Raw genomic sequence first — 18,966 nt, 5'->3', positions numbered from 1 at the left:
TTAATTAATCAATTTTCATTTTCCTTTTCTGGTGTGTGGATATGATCGTGGTAGACAAACTTGTTGTAAAGAATTGAAATGTTAAACTGCAATTTTCCACTGGTGCTTGATATTGTTAACAATTATTAGTATATATTTACACGATTTTCTTGGCTGTACGCTTTATCCCGCACATAGCAGGGTAGAGAGGGAACCTGGGATCCTAGTGTTAAGAAACTCAATTCCCATGAAGACACTATCGTTCCCACCACTGGAGGCATTGCATGTTGAATCGCAGAACTCAACACGTCATTTTGCCTGTTACAGAAGAAGATGAGAAGAAGAGAACAGACATAACTCTGACCGCAGATCACAGTAGTAATTTCGATTATAAAAATAATTCTTCAATTGGCTTCATTTCCTGAGTTAAGCGCCGTCAATTAAATAAAGCTGCAGCTTTATAATATTAATTTTAGATACATATTATTTTAATTATATTTTTGTTTGTTTTCAGTGGGTCATGGGGCGGGTTGCGCGGGCGATGGCGCGGATCAGCCGTGTAATTGCTGTTATTGTACTGTGTTTGGACATGCTGTAAGTTTATTTATTTTTAGGCTCACACTGTACATAGTAGGAACCTAATGTTAAGACACGACTTGCCCATTAGCACACCTCCGTTCCCCACTTTCCACTGAATTCTAGAGGCATTGCGTGTTGAGTGGCGAAACTCAATGCCACGCTTTGCCTCGTAACCAGGGGAAAGAAAATGAATATATTTAATTTTCTTTAGTAAAAATAGAACCAACAATAAGTCGCACGCTTTTGTCATTGTTGATTATGCGCATGTATGTTATCTCGACATCAGGAGCAATTAAATAAAGTTGAGCGGCTTCAAAATGGCATTAGCTTCATATTTCGTGTGCGTAAATATGATCACATTTCCGAATTTCGAAATAAGCTTAAGTGGCTCCCTATCCGCCTTCGCAGGAATACTCACATACTTCATCTTCTCTATTCTGTGCTGTTCAATCCTTCCGCTCCTCCTTACTTGAAGAAACAATTCATGTTTCTTCACAACTTAGTTTCCCTATGTTCCGACAATAATCTATTGCTAGAAATTCCTCTACACTCTTCTTCCTTTTTCTCTAATTCTTTTTCCTTTAAAGCCGCCCGTCTATGGAATTCGTTACCTGTAGATATCAGACGTGCCAAAAGTTTATATATTTTAAAAAAAAGCTAAAAAAATCACTATTTAAGTATATAACATTACTAAATTGGTTCATTTATTTATTTACTTTTTTATTTTTTAATTGTGTTTTTATATTTTGTGTTCATATGTATGTATATGTATGGTATATGTATGTAAGTACGTATGTATGTGTGTATGTATTATTTAGGTATGTATTTTAATAATTATATAAGTATTCATTTGTATTTTATGTACTTAATATACATTTAGTATTATATAATTATGTAAATATTATTTTTAGTGCACCACCCACCTTTATACAAACTCCAACACCCAAAGGTGGCCTGGAAGTGATATCTTTTAGCGTTAAGGCCGCCTTATTGTACTTTTTTATTATTTTTTAAGATTTTACATTATTTCATTTTTATTAAGGTGCAATAAAGTATATTTATTATTATTATTAACGTAGTAGTGTGTATTTTTTATTATTTTGAATAAAATAAGAATGCAAATAAAGGTTAAATATCTTAACGAATGGTAAATTATCCCTCTCCATGCCATATAGTTTATATTGTTTAAATAAGTAATTTTTGTCTCTCTTACATAAAAAGTTGATGTTTTACTCATTGTCCACCAGTAAGCTTTTGTCATCAATAAACTTTTGACTTGACTGACATTTTATCAAACCACTTACTCATTGGAATTACTTCATAAACTTTTTTGTTTATTACTTTTATTATTTTTTTATTACAAAAAAATGTGTATTCGAAAAAGAAATATATGATTTCATTAAATTTATTTTTGTTCTTTTTATGTTAAAAAGTGTTTATCATTTAATAACAATTGAAGGTACAACCATCATACATGGCGATTTTTTTTTATTTTTTTCACATTTTTTTTCAGCCGCCATTGACCACACCCGTACCTAGGAATTTTAACGAGGCCCGCGAACGTTTAAGATCGAAATTGAATAAGAAACAAAAATGCAAAAACAATGTAAGTATATATGATTTGATATAATCGTTGACGTTTCATTTTTAAAAAAATGTGTTCTTGTTTATGGCATGGAGAGAGGTAAGATAAAGGGATTGGCTTAAAAATAATCCCGGTAAAAAATATATAATCCTGCGGTAATGTATAGCGTGGATAAAACATATTATAATTATGAATGTGAAATCGTATTTTTAGTGTTTATCAACTTTTTACTTATGTTATTGTGATGTTTCTTTCTTCATTATATTTTTTATTATTTGGCCAAGATAGCAAAAGAAAAAGAAATATATGTTACTACCACAATATACTCGAAGTGTTTGTAGTATAATATTTAATTAAATATATATATATATTTTCTCCCTGTTTGATAAGTTACTATTCCCATTGCTTTATACCCACACGAGGGTATGAATTGTCTCCTTTTTGTCTTTCTGGTAAGAAGTTTCATTTAACACGCAAAAAATTGTGTGATTCGCGGGAAACAGCGTGTTAAAAAATATAGATTAATACTGTATAACACAAGTAAAGTATTTTTTATTATAAATTATATGTTTCCTTTGTTTAAGGGTGAATCTGAGTCGCCAGTGGAAAGGTCTCCGCCACTACCAGTGACTCCAGTGCCGCCGGTAATAATATACAAAAAAGATAAATTTTCTTATTAGTATGTTTGTCTGTTTCTATGCATATCTTTTAAGGTTTATCCACCCTCTTACAAATAGAAAAAAGTATTTTATTGTTTTAATAGCTTTTGTTTGTGTATGTTATAAAAAAAATAAAACGTGTAATGTTAGACTACAATATTGATAGTAAAATCAAATCAGCTTCACGCTGTATCCTGCACACAACAAGGTAGGCAGAGGGAACCTAGTGTTAAGACACTCCATTCCCCACTTTCTGCTGAAATCTGGAGGCATTGCGTGTTGAGTAGCAGAACTCAACGTCGCGCTTTGCCTCGACATCAGACCGAAGAAATGGAACCCACAACCGCGTTACAATCACACCCTTGTGCCGCTGCGCCACGACGGCCTCGATATGATATTGATAGTGAAGGCCCGTAATTATAAATGGCTCTCAACTCTGATATCGATGTTGATATCTAAATCATAAATATATGGGCCTTAGTCGTCAGGCAATTTAGTTGTAGACTGAAATATTATTTAATTAATTGAAATTATACATAAAATTCTAAATTTTAGTTTTATTATAAAAGAAATTACTGATTGTCAATCTATATATCCGTACCAGATGCGAATTCGTTGATAAGTCAACTTGTATGCAAGAAGGTAGATCGATTTTACATGAACAAACCCAAGTTTGATTTTTAAATAATTTTCATATTAAGGGTACAAACATAATCGACTTATCAACGAATTCGCATCTGGTACGGATATAATAAACATCTAAATGATCTTAAATCTAAAATCTGTTTTGTCTGACTGTCTGTCTATCCAGGCTTTACCCAAAACCCTTCCGCCACCAAATCTAACAACACAAGCGCAACAAAAGAAACAAGCGATGGAGTTACAACAGAAACAACTAGCGGACAAAATGGCCAAAATGGTTGTTTCCGAGAAACCGGAAATAGCGCCTAAGGTACGTAGAAAGAGAACGGAGTGCCTTGAGACCAAATTTACTTTGCCTTCACATATGTAATTTTTTATTGCTGTTTGTTGTTGTTGTTTTATGTATATAAAAAGTTAAAAATATGTTTTTGGGGAAATATATGTACTCTAATTATGATTTCAAGATGTGCAGGTTCTAATCTTGATACATTTTAATTTATTTTTTACTATTAGAATATCAAACAAAAAGAAACTTAAAAAAAAAGGGGAAAAAATCATCAATCTCTGGTAGAAAAAGCGCGGCGTTGAGTTCCCTCACTCGACACGCGAAAGTTTTGAAAATAAAATGGCGCGTGGGGAACGGAGCGTCTTGATACCTTCTTTATTTACCCTGCTGTGCCTGATAGTGTGAAGTCATAAGAAAAATATATTAATGGAAACAAAATCGGTTTATTTCGTATAATATACCATAAATTTGACCATATTTTTATAAAATAAACCTTTTTCTTATTTAAATAACTGTCATATAAATACTTACAACTTTATTTTTACTCATAAAAATTTCTTCTAGACTCTACAACGCTCGATACCCACACAGATGCCAGCTGCTGTAAAGACAGAGGGCAAAGTCAATCCGAACGCAATGGAACAGATACGATTACAGGTTATGGTCTGTTTTTGCAAACTAAATGTTTGACTATTTGAGTTTATTTTTTGGATATTTAAAAGAAATGTCCTATTTCATATCTTTTTCAGTAACAATCAGATAAATATATCTATTAAAAATTATGTTGACTAATAAATTGAATTTAATTTTGTCCTTTTTACTTTTTTCATGAAAGAATTAAATATTTTCAAGAATTTTTTACTTATTCATGACAGCCATAATCTGACAATCCAAATTATATCTATATTTTATATAAAAATTAAAATGCTAAGTCTATCGCGACACGATTAGAAAATATGTATTAGATTTTAAGGCAATGATTTTGAATTCATCAAGACAAATGCAACGATGTATCATTTATTAAAAAAAGGTTTACTAGTTACAAGGAAATAAAGCCACAGACAAACACACATACGATTTAAAAATATAACCCTCCTTCTGAGCTTCGCCGCAGTTGCAATAAGAAATATCAATACTTTCTCCTCAAAAAAATATAAGAGACATCTAAAAAATATCTTTATTTACCAAATTACAGCAAATTAAACAACAACAGCAAGTTCAGCTACAGCATCAAATGCAGCAACAGCAGCAACAACAGCAACAACAACAGTCGCAACAAAATCAACAAAAGAAACCCGAACCTATATACGATCTTCCGATACACAATAAGCCTACATTAACAGTTCAACAACAACAACAGATTAGACAACAACAGGTTTGTTGTTTTGATGTTTTTTTTTAATTTGGATTGGGCAAGCAGATAGAGGTAACGTTGAGACACTATGATTTTTATATAGAATAATTAAGTTATAATTTATTATTATAAATTGGGGAATGGAGTGTCTTAATACTAATTTCTCTCTACCTACCCTGCTACTTTCCATACTAGGGACCCGAGTGTGGCTTCGCCCGCTTGAACTAGACAATTATTTATTTACTAATCTGGATTTACTTTCGTGTTCTTTAAACAATATCATTATAAACAATTATTTTAATAACAATTTTGTCTAACGAAATATTTTATTTTGTCTATAAACGCGACAGGTTGTGGGTTCGATTCCCACTTAAGGAAATGAAATATTTAATATTTTCATATCCTCGCACTGGTAACACAAGTTTAAACACTCAACACGCAATGCCTCCAAAAAACGAAAGGGGGGAACGGAAGTGTCTTAATGGGAATGGAATGTCTTTACAAGGTTTCTGGGTTTCTCTGCCTCTTTGCCAAAACTTTTTATTTATGAACCAATTAAAATAAAACAAACTCTCAATGTTAAAGAAAGGTTGTTTAAATACAATAGTGAAAATTGTATGTAACTCGGCAAAGTAGCTTTTGAGGTTAGCATACACAACGCACAGACAAACAGATAATCCAATAAACAGACAAAATAATTTTAAAAAATTTTTTGGGTTCTATAACATTGATAAAAGTCCCTAATAATAATATAATGTTTAATAATAACAAATACCCAGTTGTATAGAGATATTATCATAAAATCGGTCGCAATTTACTTATGATAATTTGGGTTCACAATAATTGTTGATTTTCTTGTTGTTTTTTATAAAATAAATTTATAATGTTGAATTATGGTGTGTAATACATATATATGAAAATTTAATATTTTCAACGTTGTTATTATTATTATATATTATTATTTTAAGTATTTTTTGTAAGTTTATGTATTTTTAATAATAGAAGTAAACAATTTTTATATTTATATCATACAATATATATTTACTGATTGATATCCTGTGAGAAGCGTGTGGCGCTGGGTTACGCCATTCAATGCACAAATTCTTTTTTGGGTGTAAAGATACGTGAAGCTATAAATATATTATATACATAATTATTTAAAAAAAAGAGTAAAAAAAACATAGTGATGAATTCATTATTTTTTTTATTGATTTATATTAAAAAAATACAAAAAGTTAGTTACTAACTGACTTAAACATGAATACCAAGCTGTGTGTATTCAATAGACGCACAATCAACTGCGTAACCGAACCGACCAACCGCAACCACTACCAGAACCACAACCGAAACTACCGAAACCCGAACCTATATATGATCTGCCAGTCAGCAACCACGCCCCGCAACTACAGCAACCACAACAACCACAACAGGTTTGCTGTTTGTTGTTTTATGTCTATTTATATGTGTATGCTTATTGTTTATGTGTATTTATAATGTGTAACCACAACAGGCTTGTTGTTTTCTATTTACGTTTATTTATATGTTTTATTGTTGTTTGATTTTAAATTCACGCAACCACAACAATCACAACACTATATGTATATATTTTTTGGGTTATCGGTTCTAGTTATTATAAAATGACCACAACAACCATAACCATTTTATGTTTTATGTCCATTTAAGCTTATATGTGCATATGGGTATTATAATAAGATGCCCCATAACAGTAACTGCAATAGGCTTGTTGTATATTGTGTATTTATATGTGTAATTGTTGTTTCATATTATATTTTTTATAACCAACCTACCAAAAATATAACCAACTACCACAATATTATATGAATTTTCTTTATTGTTTTTGGGTTATCGGTTAAAGTATAGTAAAACGCTATGCAGCCACCAACAACTGTCGAGTTTCTTGCTGGTTCTTTGCAGAAAGCCTTCTTTTTGTCGGTGACAGTTTCGTATTATACTGGTATTTCTGTATTACTGCCACCGCAGCTACAGATTTTGTTGGTGTTTAAGTGCAGAATTAGGTTAGATAAGAAACTAAAACACAAAAGTAACTGATAAAGCACTAGCTATATCAGTGGCCGCGATGGCGTTAATATATAGGTATTGTTTTTCTATTGCCCCACTCCAGCAACAGCGACACGACGCGTTCGTAAGACAACAACAATATCAACAGCAACAGCAGCTATTACAACAACAGCAGCAACAACAACAGTTGTTACAGCAGCAGCAGCAACAACAACAACTGTTGCAACAACAGCAACAGCAAATGCTGCAACAACGACAGAGCAGACAACAGAAAACAGTGTCGCTGTCCAGTCGGGATACTAGTGTGTTTTCTACTAGTTCTGGATGTTCTGGGTTAGTGTTATCTTTTTAATTGTTATTGTTTTGAGGTCCTCTAATTAATGTAAAAAACAATTAATTAAATGTTTACATTAATAAGAGGCCGTCGTGGTGCAGTGGTGAAAACGTGACGGTGTTCGATTCCGAAATCCATTAATAAATTCTGCCATTGTACGTGTAATGTCTCGAAAACTCGGGGTTGCATAGTGTCTTAAATTAAGTTCTTACTGCCTATCCTGCTATATGCGGGATACAGCGTGAAGTAAAAAAATAATTTGCCAAACTTTGGCGTGCTTACTTTATCATGTAAATTAAACATAATACCGCAAAATAAACACAATTCAGAGGTTTTTTCCGTTCCATTTCCATTACAAATTCTATTTCCATTTTAAATAAAAAAAAAAGTCATAAATGAAACAGTTACATAATTAATATCTATCTATTTATTTTTATAGTGGTTCATGCTGGAGGGGTCGTGGTGGAACGAGGGCAGAGGACCCTCGTGATTTGGACGCCCTCTTACAGTACATAGAGGGCCCTTCGAGACATGTGGACAGAGGGAAAAAGAGGGCTAAGAAATTAAGGCAGAGAGCAAAGAGAGTGAGTGCGTTATGTATTTTAATTGTTTTAAATTAATTTTCTTTTAAACTGCATGACGAAACGTGACATGCTTTTACTGTTAGTACATTGAATGCAACTCCAGTCATGTCAATAGAAGGAAAAAAAGAGCAAAGAAAATGAGGCAGAGATCAATGAGAGTAGGTGCATTTTGTATTTTAATAGTTCTAAGTTATATTTTAGATGATAATAGAGTGTTGTTTGTTAGACAAATTACAGTATTGAGTTTCGTCATTTAACTTGTTATTTTCACTTAAGAAAATAAACAAAATAAATAAATGAACGTTTTCTAAAATAACATCCAGTTTAAGTCCCTCTACGTGCACATTTGTAAAATAAAAAAAAACATGAAAAAAATCCTTTGGTAAAACGAATATCGGTGGCGTTAACACTATTTTATTTGATAAAAGTAATCGTTCTTTATTATTTCTTTTTCATCAGACGGAGAGTCGTCTCCTCCATCAGCTGGAACAACTCCGCGTTGAGTTACGCACGGCTCGTGCGACCCACGCGGCGTTAAGCGCCGCACACGCCGCTGCCGCCAGGGACTTGAAACACGCAAGACCCGCTAGACCCACCGATAGTAAGAAGAAAGGTATACTACACTTTATGTAATGTGTTTTTTTTATGAGAAAATATTTTATTTATAAATATTTTATTAGTATTAATATTTTATTGAAGCCGTAGTGGCGTTTGTGGGTTCTATTACAACCCTTATTTCGAGATTAGCCATGCTTATATTAGCTTAAGGCCGTCGTGGCGCAGCGGCACTAGGGTGTCACTGTAACGCGGCGGTTGTGGGTTCGATCCCCACTGGAGGAAATAAAATATTTGGAAAGTGGGGAACAGAATGTCTTAACACTGGGTTCTCTCTGCATACCCTGCTATGTGCGGGATACAGCGTGAAGCTGGTTTTAATAAAGTAAGTTAGATCTTGGACGCGGTCGCGATTACACATTAATCTTGGGTAATCATACCCATCACTCATCACTACCCATTGTAATTTATTAGTTTTGTGTTTTCGTGAATATAATTAGTTTGTCGTAAAAAGGTCCTTGTTTAAAAAAAGATTGTATGAAAAGGCCGCATAACAGTTCGATTCCCATCCATGGAAATAAATTATTTTGACATTTGGTATAAATGTTTTAAAAAAAATTAAATCTACATATACAAACTATATAATTATTATTTACAGGTAAAAAACAAAAATTGACGCCCGCCCAGCAAGCGAAAATGCAACAAGTTGCCGAGCAACTGTCCGACTGTACTTCACTTGTTAACACTACTGCTAAGGTATGGAGATTCATATTTTTCATAGATTTTTCCTTGGTTTCACGCTGTATTCCCCTTATAGCAAGATAATCAGGGAACTCAGTGTTTAGACACTGTGTCTCACACCCAGTTTTCTAGATATTGCACTTTGTGTTGTTATCAGAGCGCGGAAATGATAATAATTAATTCCACCAAGTGGGAACCGAACCTACACCCGTCCCAATGTTTTAAAATTATGTTTATTTCAGGAACTACAAATAGCTGAGAGACGAGTGGCGGAATGCACTAAGAGATTGCAAGAGTGTGAGAGGGAATTGGCTGAAGCTCGTGCCTTGCAAGGGAAAGGAGGGGAGACACAGGTTCGATATATGATTTAACAAAAACAAATTTTAGGAATGAAAAGCGATTTAAAAGGAAATATAAATATTATTCATATTATTGAACTGATATTATAACACAAAATAAAAAACTAAATACATTGCACTAATACCAATTTAATATCACTTATCAATTCCGGGTTCTTAGTATACCTATGTCTATGGATATTAATAATTAAAATTCTTATTTTATTAAGACTCTAATTTTGATTTAAAACTATCTACTATCTATTTTTTCCAGACGGAACAACCATCAAAACAATACGAACAGAGAATACACGAACTTAAAGAGAGAGAAAAGGAGAAAATTATGCAAGCGTCGCTGAATTTGAAAGCGCTTCCCGCAACGCCGGTGACCATCGCGTCTATTATATCTGGAAATAGTATGAATGGTACGTTGTGTAATGAATATTTATAAATTATGCATGCGTTGGTTGGTTGGTTAGGTTCCGCCACTCAACACGCGTTTTCGAAGAAAAGTGTAGAACGCAGTATTCTGACTCTTCAGATGTCTCTACCAAATTAGTAATTCTGTCTGTCGGCAGCCACAGACGCTACTTAGTGCTAAGACGCTCCGTTCCACGCGCATTTTCGAAACTGCTTGTGGAGTGGCGGAACTCAACGCCATGCTTTGTCTTATTATGATACTGAGGAAACGAAAATAATAAATAATTTGTTCCCCTTCATGAGAATTGAACTCGTAAATTTACGCTGTCGCTGCGCTACTACAGCGGAATGTTATTCTTTATTTTAAAAAAATCGTTTTATTGTTACTAATGATGGATACAGGGGTGAAGCGATATAAAAAATAATCTGTGGAGATATTTTCTTTATAGCTTTCAATAAATTGTTTCTATACAATGTACAATATTTATTAAATATAATGTATAATCAAAAATGTGTGTCTATTTTCCAGCAATGTCAGCCATAAATCAAAATAAAGACACACAAAACGCATTCAATCAAAAACAAAGTGACTCACAAAAAAAACAAACATGGGAACAAGCGATAGCGCATATCAACCAATTAGCCAAAGGATCTGCTAAAGAAAAGGTAAAAAATATTTTTTTTTTATTAGATGAAATAGGGCATATTTCATCTTACGCTGTATCATTTACCGGGATAGGCAGAGGGAACTTAGTGTTACAACACTCCACGCTCCATTCTATTTAAGAGACAATGCGTGGTCACGGCGGAGCTCAACGACGCGCTTTACATGACACCTGACATTAAATTTAAATTCGAGCCTCTTAAAAATCGCCTATTATATTTACTGAATATTTTACTTAAAATTGATCTTTTATTTTTTTTAAAGGTCATAAATAAACAATGGCATTTTTTAAATGCAATTTTCAGAAAAAACAAAAAGAACAACAACAGCAAGCCCAGCAACAGCAAGCCCAGCAACAGCAAGCTCAACAACAGCAACAACAAACACGACAAAAAGATAAACAAAACGACAAGCAGAGTGACAAGACTACACCTGAACAACAATTGTCCAAAAAACAAAGGAAATCACTTGCTAAACAACAGGTACGGGTCTTTTTTAGTCTCACTCTGTACCTCTGACATGGCAGAGAAGGTAGAGCACACAAAGCGCCTATGCGACTTATAAGAGCAAAGTTACTATTATATTTTCTGTATCGACTCTACAAATGTTTTTTAGTTTTATTTTTTTAAATATAATTTTCTTTTTTATTCACAGGCGGAAGAAGAAGAGAGAAAAAAACAACAGCAACAACAACCAGAAACTAAAAGTAAAAAGGAGAAAAAGGCAGAAGTAACAACAAAAGTAGATAATACAAAGACAGATAAGAAAGAAATAAAGAAAGAAGAAACTAAGAAGAAGAAAGACGAAAAGAAGGAAGTTAAGAAGGAAGAAAAGAAAGGGAAAGAGAATAAACAAGAAAAGAATGGTATGCTAGATGCAATGATTGTTATAATAGTTATAGGATTCGGCGTTAGGTTTGTGCGTTATAGTTATAGGATATGCGTACAAAAAGTAACTTTTATAAAATTTCATTTATTTGAGGCCGTCGTGACGCAGAACCACAAGTGTTATTATTTGTTCCATCCCCACTCGGAACGAATTTTTGCTTATTAATATTTTTATTTGTTCGCTCTGGCAACTAGGCAAAAGCCCAGCGTTGAATTTCGCCACTCAATACGCAATGCGTCAAAAAATTCGGCGGAAAGTGGCCAACTATTTCCTATGCGAACCCGGATATATGCGAGATACAGCGTAAGGCTGACAAAAAATTCTTATAAATTTTATATAAATTTTCAGCTACTCCGCCTGTATCAAAAACGAAAAGTCAACAAACACAAAACAACAATAATAAGAAAGAAAAGAAGAAAGATAATCAAAATAAACCACAAGTTATCAATATAACAGCCGACACTACTATAGAAGTTGTTAATAAACAGGTAAATTTTATATTTTATTTAAAATTGTAAATGTGTAAGGATGTATGTATCCACTTTCATGTAAAAACTACTGAACAGATTTTGATGAAATTTTACAAGAATATTGTTTATACCACAGAACAACACAGGCATTGAGTTTCCCCAGTCATCATGCAGTGCCTCCAGAATTCGAGACATTGCGTGTAAAAAGTGCGTAGAAAATGGGGAGCAGAATGTCTTAACACTGGGCACCCTGCTACACGCGCTCTAAAATTACAAAAGCTAAAAAATATATAAATTAGCTATAATACAACCATAAATTTAAGTGAAGCCGTGTTTGGGTTAATAGATCAATATAAAATAAAAACTTTCTTATACCATTTAAAATGTTGCTTTTCTTGTTTTATCTTGTTCTTTTCTTCTTAGTTTTAAACAGTCGGGTTTTTCGTTATAATATTTTTATTGTTATGATAGTCGGAGGTACCCGCGAACAGCAGGGTAGGGTCAATTATACAAAAAAAATATCTAAATAAAAATTATACAAAAAAAATAGTCAGCTGTTCTATATATAAACACCCTGAATGTAAAAAGTACAGTAGAGTACAAAAGTACAGTAGTAAAGTACAAAAGTACAGACTACCGTATAGTGTGAACTCGACTGTACTTTTAACATATGTACTTTATACGTTAGGCTTTTATAGAAAAGTTAAAACTATGGTTTCATTTAAAGTGGTGCTGACAAAAACATTGTATATAATTGTTACCAAAAATATCTTTTACCATTTAAATTTTTTGGTTAATTTTTTGGTTTGTTATTATGTTAAACAGTACTACAGTTATTTCTTAAATTTAAATACAGTATTGATTTCTGTATTTCGGAATCTTCTCTTAACATTTAGTGTTAGTTTTCTTTAAATTGGTTCACAAATAAATAAAAGCTTTTAAAAAGTTAGGCCAATATGAGATATTTTGGTTGACAAAATTAGTACACATTAACAGTTTTATTTAATTAGTTGAAGCTTTAGTTTTCAATATATAGATACAGGTATTAGGACACGAAAGTAACTCAGATTATTAAATAAGGAATTCTGTAGTTCAGGCGAGCGAAGACGCGAGCGGGTTGCTTGTTATAGAAAAAGCCCTGGATTTTGATTTTAAATGCTATACGTTTTTAATTTCCTCTTCAGAATCCGTCCACAACTGAGCCGGAGAAGCCAGCTTCGTGCAGTATCATGGAACAACTTAGTTGCGGCGTTCAGGTATACTTAAAAAATATATATAAGAATCACTAGAAAAAATAATGTAATGGTATGAAAAATTATAATATCTCATAAATTTCTTAAATATATTATGAAATATTCATATTGATTTAGCTCTGAAGTTGAAAGCGTGCAGCGTGAAACTAATAACCTTTTTGAATACATTAATATAATATTAATTTAAATATATATATTATTGTATAAAGGTGGCAGATCTAAAACTACCCCCCGGCATTACACTGACGCGAGTCCAACCGAGCGAGAAGAAAGAACAGCCCACTATCAAATCTGTTGTAAGTATTAATAAATACTGTTGTCCTTACGAATTTGGATAATCGAATGTATTTAGAAAGGCGGTGTTTTACATATGTAGTACATAATTATTATATGTTTATTATTTTCTCTGTGATTTGAAATCACTACTACTGTATTTTCAAGTGTATATAGTTATTTATACAAAATTTTATAATTTTTCTGTTTTATGCGATAGCGTAACCGATTTTTATGGCACCTTACTCACTGAAAGATGGAAAAGGTTATGGAACATTATATAGGCTACTTTTTATACCCGATTTTTTTTTCTCGAAACATACTTATATATTATTAAACCTACAAATGATAGTTCAAGTTAAAGATATATTTATTTGAATTATTTCCAGCCCCTCTGGAAGCACAACCAACTAGAAGCGTCCCCCACCCCCGTGTCGCGTCCCCCGCCTGTCATCAACGCTGACCCGTCGCTCATGATGTTCTCAGCCCACACGCCACCTGCCAACGGTAAGTAATATAAAAGTTTAAAAATATACTTTTAGTACTAGTATAGTACTGTCGACGAGTCGTGGCTGTCCTGTTTACGATGGATACAGAATGGCCGGTTCTAAGCCTGTATACGTGTTAACACACTCCGGCACAGTGTTAACACACTGCGTTCCCCACTTTCCGCCAAAATCTAGCGGCACTGCGTGTTGAATGGCGGAACTCAACGCCGCGCTTTATGTTTTTCAAAGATTGTATATTCAATTCTATGAATAACATTTTTTTTCTTTTACAGAAACTGCAAAAACCATTATTATCCCAGAACCACCACCGCCACAACCATCAACGGGAAAATCTAAGAAATCAAAGAAAAAAGCGAAAAAAGCGAACGAAACGACCGAACAAAAACAAGAAGGAGCGAAAATGGTTACCCTTAGGAATCCAATGTTCCATCCAAACTTGCCTCCAGTACAAATAACGACTGCCCCACCACAGAAGAAGTCCGAGATTCGAATTCCCGACCCCATACCTATGCCACCGACCCCTTGCCAAGCAACGATAACACCTACATCCAACGGAATGTATACAATACGAAACCCGTTGATGTCTATGATGCACCAACAAAACCTAATAGGCATGAGGCAAATGAACCCGTACCAACAACCTCAGTACAACTACGTCAATCCCAATTACTCCCAAAAACCCCAAGAAAACGACTTCCAAAATAGAATCATGAATTTGGCATCATTCACCCAAAAAAATGATGACGGGTACTCCCTATTCAAAACCACAGAAGAGAATACCCAAAAAAGTTTCCTGACTCCAGAATATTTTGACGAGAAAGCTCCGAAAGTGGTGTCCCCAAACCCCATAGGTACAAGGCCGGATCAAAATAGAAATTTTGAGAATAATTCCTTATTCACTAATCCCATACGACCTGAACCTATAGGGACGCCATTAAAGAAAGATGACCAATACTGTCTCTACACTCCATTCGGGCAAGAAGACAGGAATGTGTTTAGAAATGCTTTATTTAATGATAAAACCGAAATAAACCATGATAATTTTGAGAATGGCGACCAGTTGCCGTATTTTCAGAGGTTGAGGGCTGGGTCCAAGTTGAATAAAGAGGTGACGATACATTACGTGACGGACTCCAAGTTTTATAAAGGGCAGGTAGGTTTTAATTTTGGGTTGGGCTAAGAAAACAAATCAGACAGTGTTATTGGCAATAAAGATTTATATGGATGTATTGTACGGAGAATTCTCGAGACATTGCGTGTTGAGTGGCGGAACTCAACGCAGCGGTTTGGTTCATTACTAGAGCGAAAACTGAAAATATTAAATATTTCACTTTCCCTTTTTATTTATTTTGCTCTTAAGGCGATCGAACCCACAAGCGTGGCGTTTACAGTCACACGACGGCCTATAATTCTTAATCAATTTTCAAAAATAGATTTCAATATCATAAGAGAGAGTTTTGACAAAATTTTACGTTTTCACTTATTTTTATTTTAAATTACAAAGTACGTATTCTGACCTGATTAATAAAGAAAGAAAGTTAAAAAATATAACTAAGGAAAACGCTGCAAATAGTAAAAAAATATTGCTGTATATTGTGTTTTAGTCTTGCCTCATTTCCTTTTTTTAACCAAGTTATACAAAATAAAACCTAATGTCAAAACAATCCGTTCTCCTTTATTAGCAGTATTATATAATAAAATATACACAAGACTGTAACATTATAAAAACCTTTTATTTTCAGGAGCAACAATGTGAAGTTAGAAACGACGAATCTCTCTTCTCAAGACCCCAATGCTGGCCTGAACCGCAAATGAACCACAACCATAACCATAATCACAACCATAATCATGTGCACAACCTTAATCATAATCATAGTGAGTATTGGATTTTTTATATTTTTTTATTTGTTGCTGGTAAGGTGTGAATAGCGTCGAATAAGAAATTAATTTAACATAACATGATAAAATGAGTATGAAAAAAGACCTTAAAATGGTGATATAAAAATAGTCAAATATAAAAAATTTGAATATATGTAAACATAATATAATTATAGAAATTAAATATACAACTCGCAATGGCTCCAGAATTCCTCCTGCTTCCAGGGACAGGAAGTGTCTTAATAGTAATGGAGTGTCTCAACACTACGTTCCCAGAGACCTCTTTACATACCCTGCTCTGTGAGAGATACAGCGCGAAGCTAAATCTAAATATGTATATTTATTTTTGACCAGGCATGCAATCTTCCCTGTCGTCTGTCAACTGCGAGAGCGCGGGTGACAGTGGGGGGACTTCTCCGCCACAACACCGACCAGGTGAGTGGGGGGAAAGAGAAAGGAAGGGGGAAGACAGGACAGGACAGTGTTGCGGGGAATGAGGTGAGGTAGAGGAGATTATTGGGGTTGCGATTGGGTAGGGATAGAGGGGGAAGGGCATGAGGCAAAGAAGGAAAAATGCCATTTACTAAAATCTACATCCTTTTTTGGGGCATTATGCTGTAGATTATTTTGTTGAAACAATCAATTTATTTTCTCATGTCGAGCGCGATTATTGGGAATTCATATATTAAAAAGCGGAATGAACTATTTTCATTTCCCGATTTGATAAAACAAAGTACTACGTTAAATTCCGCTACTCAACACACATGTCTCGTTTTAGAAAAAAAAAGTATAGTATGTAGTGTCTCTACATAATTTTATCTCTATTTACACTTTTTTTGCTTTTTTAGATTATGTAATTAATAATATCTTTTTTTTCAGATTCAAACGTATTCTATCCAGACAGAAGAATAACCAATCTATCAACATTAGAAGTATCAGAGAGAGAGATAGAGTCTTTCAAGCGTTTCGATTTCTATTTTGAGCCCCCACAACATAAACCCAAGGTTCAATTAGACGTTAGGGATATTGCTAACGCGTTGCGACATAATCAGAAGTGAAGAAAAAAATTGGAATAAAAATATATAATTATACATGTATAATTGAATTACTATACTTTCCAATTAGACATTTTTTTTATTTCTTGGAACACAACCAACAATAAAAATATTGTCAACTAGCCACCCAAACGCGGCTTCGTTCTCATAAAGTATAGTTTCACTATATCCAAATTGTACAAAATGTATACTTAAAATGTAGCAACACATAGGTGTTGCTCTGGAGCTAAGTTCCATCTAAATCCGTTCAGTAGTTTTTGAGAAAGTGGAACCGACATACATTCTCACAAACTGTCACATTATAATATTTGTAGGACGCCCTAAGACAGAAATATATATAATAGGAAAAGTAAATTATACATGGTGTATAATTTATATAGTTGTCAGTTATTTACTTTATACATGTGTTTTAATATTAAAATCAAAATGAAACTTAATAAAAAATAAAATATAATGGTCAATATATAATGTTATAATTTTTTTGTTGTTAATATTTATTTATTAATTAATAGTTAAGTCCAAGTATATTTTCATTGGATGAACGATATAAATTCATTTTATTTGAAAACACAGTGGTATTTTAATGTTATATAAAATGATTAAATTCTTATAATATTGATCATCATTCTATTATTTATCTATGTATATACAGCAAAACGTTATGTATAGTTTTAAAAACCGGTTTTTCAGTTTTATTTTTCATTAATTATAAGGAAAAGTGTTTATTTGCATTAAAAAAATAATACTCTGATTGTAAAAAAACGTAATAAATAGGATTTGACTAAAAAAATACATTTGAGAAATGTTGACTTGAATGTCATTGATGACTCATACTTACAAAAGCAAGAAGGAAATAAATAAAAGAAATGAGAGATATATTACGATTTTGACGAAAATACTTAATAGTTTGTGACGAAATTATTGACTATTCCTATTCAATTTATCAATCGTCTGTGGTTGTCAAAAACAACCACTCCTGCTTATTATTAAATTTTAGATATCAAATACAATTTTTTAATTATAATTATAATTTGTTTTTGGCAACCATAGTTTTGATTGGTTGTCCAATGGCTTATTTGGTTTATTGATTGATTAATTAATCGATCAATCAAATCAGATGGTTAATCGATTGAACAATTGAATGGTTAATTAATTCCTTGATGTATCAATCAACGGATTTAATTTTTGGAAGTGAGTTAGTTTGTAAGGAATTTATATCAATAGCTGTCGTACGTGAGTTATGTTTCGTGTATCGCCACCACTAAATAAAGGTTGTAACGTTAAATAAATAAACAAATGTGTATATTATAGACGAATTACTTGTTTTATTTATATAATAAGTGATTAAACTGCCTTTTTGATTGACCTATCTATCAATTAATCTATAGTTTATATTAATATCCCCCCCAGAAATGCGTGATCGTCAATATCCCACACCAATACTGGATTTCTAGGTACCAATAAATTGGGGTACGCAATCTCTCATTAAAATGTAAAAGGCTGTCTTGATGTGTTTTACATTCTGCAATATTTTATGTACATAGTCAATTAAAATATATTCAATTTAGCACATGTGCTTGAAAGCCCAAATTGATAATTATAATTTTCCCGCTATATAGGGGATATCGCAGGTAGGCAGAGGAACCTTACATTTCTAAAAAGAAAATTTGCTATAAAAATATAAATTTTAATCTAATGTTTAAAAATCGCACCAAAACGCATCGAAATTACATGGCGTCTCTTGTGACGTCCGAGTAATCTGCCAATACAAAATGTCAATTGATTTGTTTACCAAGGTGTGACGTAATCGCGAACTAGGGTACAACATATCATGGCTTTTTTCTGATGGGCTAAACTGCTGTTGACCTTGAATGGTGTTT

At 33.0% G+C, this 18,966-nt stretch overlaps 1 protein-coding gene across 8 annotated transcripts in view; it reads left to right on the top strand.

The window, feature by feature from the left end:
* LOC146538526 (uncharacterized) overlaps positions 1-18,402 on the top strand; it is a 37,790-nt gene extending 19,388 nt beyond the window's left edge. For 2 of the 8 annotated variants that reach the window (XM_085186236.1, XM_085186231.1), the window contains 24 exons: positions 494-573; positions 2,072-2,164; positions 2,728-2,787; positions 3,614-3,754; positions 4,295-4,393; positions 4,926-5,105; positions 6,371-6,514; positions 7,228-7,457; positions 7,898-8,042; positions 8,502-8,655; positions 9,256-9,353; positions 9,581-9,691; positions 9,951-10,101; positions 10,626-10,762; positions 11,066-11,242; positions 11,415-11,625; positions 11,997-12,136; positions 13,303-13,374; positions 13,581-13,667; positions 14,034-14,151; positions 14,426-15,306; positions 15,896-16,028; positions 16,386-16,466; positions 16,911-18,402. In XM_085186236.1, coding sequence (XP_085042362.1) covers positions 494-573; positions 2,072-2,164; positions 2,728-2,787; positions 3,614-3,754; positions 4,295-4,393; positions 4,926-5,105; positions 6,371-6,514; positions 7,228-7,457; positions 7,898-8,042; positions 8,502-8,655; positions 9,256-9,353; positions 9,581-9,691; positions 9,951-10,101; positions 10,626-10,762; positions 11,066-11,242; positions 11,415-11,625; positions 11,997-12,136; positions 13,303-13,374; positions 13,581-13,667; positions 14,034-14,151; positions 14,426-15,306; positions 15,896-16,028; positions 16,386-16,466; positions 16,911-17,089 — 3,902 coding nt within the window. In that variant the 3' untranslated portion in view covers positions 17,090-18,402. Of the gene's footprint in view, positions 1-493; positions 574-2,071; positions 2,165-2,727; positions 2,788-3,613; positions 3,755-4,294; positions 4,394-4,925; positions 5,106-6,370; positions 6,515-7,227; positions 7,458-7,897; positions 8,043-8,501; positions 8,656-9,255; positions 9,354-9,580; positions 9,692-9,950; positions 10,102-10,625; positions 10,763-11,065; positions 11,243-11,414; positions 11,626-11,996; positions 12,137-13,302; positions 13,375-13,580; positions 13,668-14,033; positions 14,152-14,425; positions 15,307-15,895; positions 16,029-16,385; positions 16,530-16,910 lie in introns of all 8 variants that reach the window. The other 6 variants (XR_014878037.1, XM_085186232.1, XM_085186235.1 and 3 more) reach the window with 6 other exon arrangements.
* Positions 18,403-18,966: the final 564 nt, after the last annotated feature.

This window comes from Heliconius melpomene, chromosome 6 (assembly GCF_056956725.1).
Source record: "Heliconius melpomene rosina isolate 202511_hmr_F chromosome 6, ASM5695672v1, whole genome shotgun sequence".
NCBI lineage: Eukaryota > Metazoa > Arthropoda > Insecta > Lepidoptera > Nymphalidae > Heliconius > Heliconius melpomene.
This window is presented reverse-complemented; position numbering and strand designations above follow the sequence as displayed.